General features: G+C 52.9%; 1 protein-coding gene across 1 annotated transcript; it reads right to left on the bottom strand.

Annotated features, from left to right (window-relative positions):
- Window positions 1-871: 871 nt before the first annotated feature.
- LOC142198026 (uncharacterized) lies at window positions 872-1,888 on the bottom strand. Its single transcript, XM_075268859.1, has one exon. It carries the CDS (start codon window positions 1,886-1,888, stop codon window positions 872-874), a length of 1,017 nt encoding a protein of 338 aa, XP_075124960.1.
- Between the last annotated feature and the right edge of the window lie 631 nt (window positions 1,889-2,519).

The raw sequence follows: 2,519 nt of genomic DNA, 5'->3' as shown, positions 1-2,519 counted from the left end.
TTTTGTTACTGACCAAATACTTATTTTCCACCATAATTTGCAAATAAATTCTCACAAAATCAGACAATGTGATTTTCTGGATTTGTTTTCTCATTTTGTCTCTCATAGTTGAGGTCTACCTATGATGTAAATTACAGACACCTCTCATCTTTTTAAGCGGTGGAACTTGCACTATTGGTGACTGACTAAATACTTTTTTGCCCCACTGTACATGACGGCCCGCTTCACCCTGTTCATCTTCGAACCCCAGGTGAAGTGGAAGACGATCCTGTAGATGGCTTTGACCATGGTGTTGAGAGGTGGCCAGGCCTGCACGGTGTACTGGAGCACAGGCAGGATCTCATTCCGCAGGACCAGCGTCTTCCCTTCCAGCGAGAGCTGTCTGAGGCTCCACAATCCAATCCTCTGGTTGCACTTTGCCAAACGCTCGTTCCAGGACCTCAGAGCCGCTCCCTCCTTTCCGAACCAGACTCCCAGGATCTTGATGAAATCCGGTTGCACTGTGAAAGGAAGGGGAGAGGAGGATGCCAGCTGCCAATCTCCGAAGAGCATGACCTCTGACTTCCCGCAGTTAACTTTTGCCCCCGAAGCCCGGCCGAACTTCTCGCAGGTCTGAACGAGCGCTGAGACCGATGATCTGTCGGAACAGAAGACGGTGACGTCGTCCATGTACAGTGAGCACTTGACCACATGGAAGGGAAGGGAGGGTGGGGGTCTGGGTGCTGACGGGGGTGTCCACCGAGGTTGTGGAGGCTACAGGGAGGGAAACCTCGGTGGGGGTGGAGGTAGGGGGGGAGACTATCTCTTACCTTGGCCCTTGGGGCCCTTGCTCTTGTCCTGTCCCGGCTTCTTCTTCGTGGTTGCCTGGGTTCTAGCCTGGGGCTTTGAGGGCCCGGCCCAAACCTCTGGGGTTTTGGCGGGCCCGACTTTGGCCTTGGGGGGCCTTTGCCGGTCCCGCCGCCGCCCTGGCAGAACTCACGGTGGTGAAGAACCTTTTTGCTGCTCCTGCGTAGGATGTGGATCGACGGTCGCAGTCCTTGTAGACATGGCCGGCCAGTCCACACAGGTTGCAGGTCTTTGCCTTCAAGCAGTCTTTCGTCTCATGGCCCGCCACCCTGCAATTCCGACAGGCTCCAGCTGTGCAGTCCTTCACTTCATGCCCTTCCGCGCTGCACTTCCTGCAGGTGTGTGGCATGTCTGGGTAGAAGATGAGACCCTGGCTGTTACCTAGGGAAAAAACAGGTGGTAAGTGCCTTACCCCATCATCTCTGGAGCTGTCTCTCCCGAGCTTGACGATCGCTGACCACTTCCCCGTCCAGTATCCCGCCTTGTTGGTGATGGGGGAGGGTTCCCGGATCACCGTGCAGAAGCGGTTGAGGAAGGTGAAGATGTCCGCGGCTGGAGTGTGCGGGTTCCTCATTGTGATGGTGATCCTCCTCTCGTCCCTCTGGATTGGGCAGTTGCCCACGAAGGTGGCGAAGGGGGATCCCGGCACAGCAGATTTCACTGCATTCCAGTACCTGCGGCAGACCTCCGTGCTCACGAAGGTGACATAGAAAAGGCCCGTCATGAAGGCCTGGACGCTGAGCGTCTCGGCCAGTGAAAAGCCCTGCTCTGCCAGCATCTTCTGGCAGAAGGTCTCCTCTGTCAGGTCCGGGCGCCTCCCGTTCACCTCCCTCAGCTTGAGGACCACGGTTTGCCGCATCCAGGGCTCCAGGGCTGGAGGTCCCTGTTTTGGCTTGCCGGGCCCCACAGGCTTGGGGGAGGCTTCAGGGCTGGCTGCCCCGGTTGCTGTCTTCCTGGCGTCTTCTCCGGGAGTCGTCGTCGTCTCAGCTGGGGCCGGAGCAGCAGCTTCCACGATGATGATCTCCTCCTGAGTAGTCGCCATCTTCTCCGTCGTCTCCTCCTGTAGTCTCCGACTCCGGTTGTCGCTGCGCAGGCTTCAGTTGCTCGGCCTCTCTCGACGTGTTCTGTCACTCGTCGACAAGGGGTTCACCCTGGGAGAACCTACTTTTTTATTAGTAGAAAAAGAGCACAATACAAAACAAGAAAAACACCATACATAGTTATATCACCAGAATCACAGTGCAGTTTAAAACATAACTTGTTTTCTCCAAAATATTCATCATGCATAACATATATTAATGCACTATTATACACAGAAAAGGGGAAAAGAAACTGTTTAACCACCACTGATCATTATCAAAGAACGTACATAACAAGTGACACAAGTGAAATTATCCACTAAACAATAAATTCCATGTTTTCATCTTCCATATAGCATTTGCTCTGGCCTGACCTAGTTTTTTACAGTCCTGCAAGTAGAAGATGTAAAGGTCAGCAAGGGCCATTTTGACACAGTCCTTTTCATCAACAAAGTCCTTTTTAAAGACGAGGATGTTCCTACAGTTCCAGAGAGAAAGTTTCAGACAGTTGACAAATGTCCATACAACCATTTGGCTGTCACCTGCCAAGTTAGTGTCCAGTCTGAAAAAAAACACATGAAAGTCCAAGGTCCT

This window comes from Leptodactylus fuscus, chromosome 1, assembly GCF_031893055.1.
Source record: "Leptodactylus fuscus isolate aLepFus1 chromosome 1, aLepFus1.hap2, whole genome shotgun sequence".
Lineage (NCBI taxonomy): Eukaryota > Metazoa > Chordata > Amphibia > Anura > Leptodactylidae > Leptodactylus > Leptodactylus fuscus.
The sequence above is the reverse complement of the archived record's forward strand: the minus strand, read 5'-3'. Positions and strand labels throughout refer to the sequence as shown.

Coding starts and splice junctions, on each gene's coding strand:
- LOC142198026 (XM_075268859.1), bottom strand. CDS start 1,888: ATGGCGACTACTCAGGAGGAGATCATCATCGTGGAAGCTGCTGCTCCG.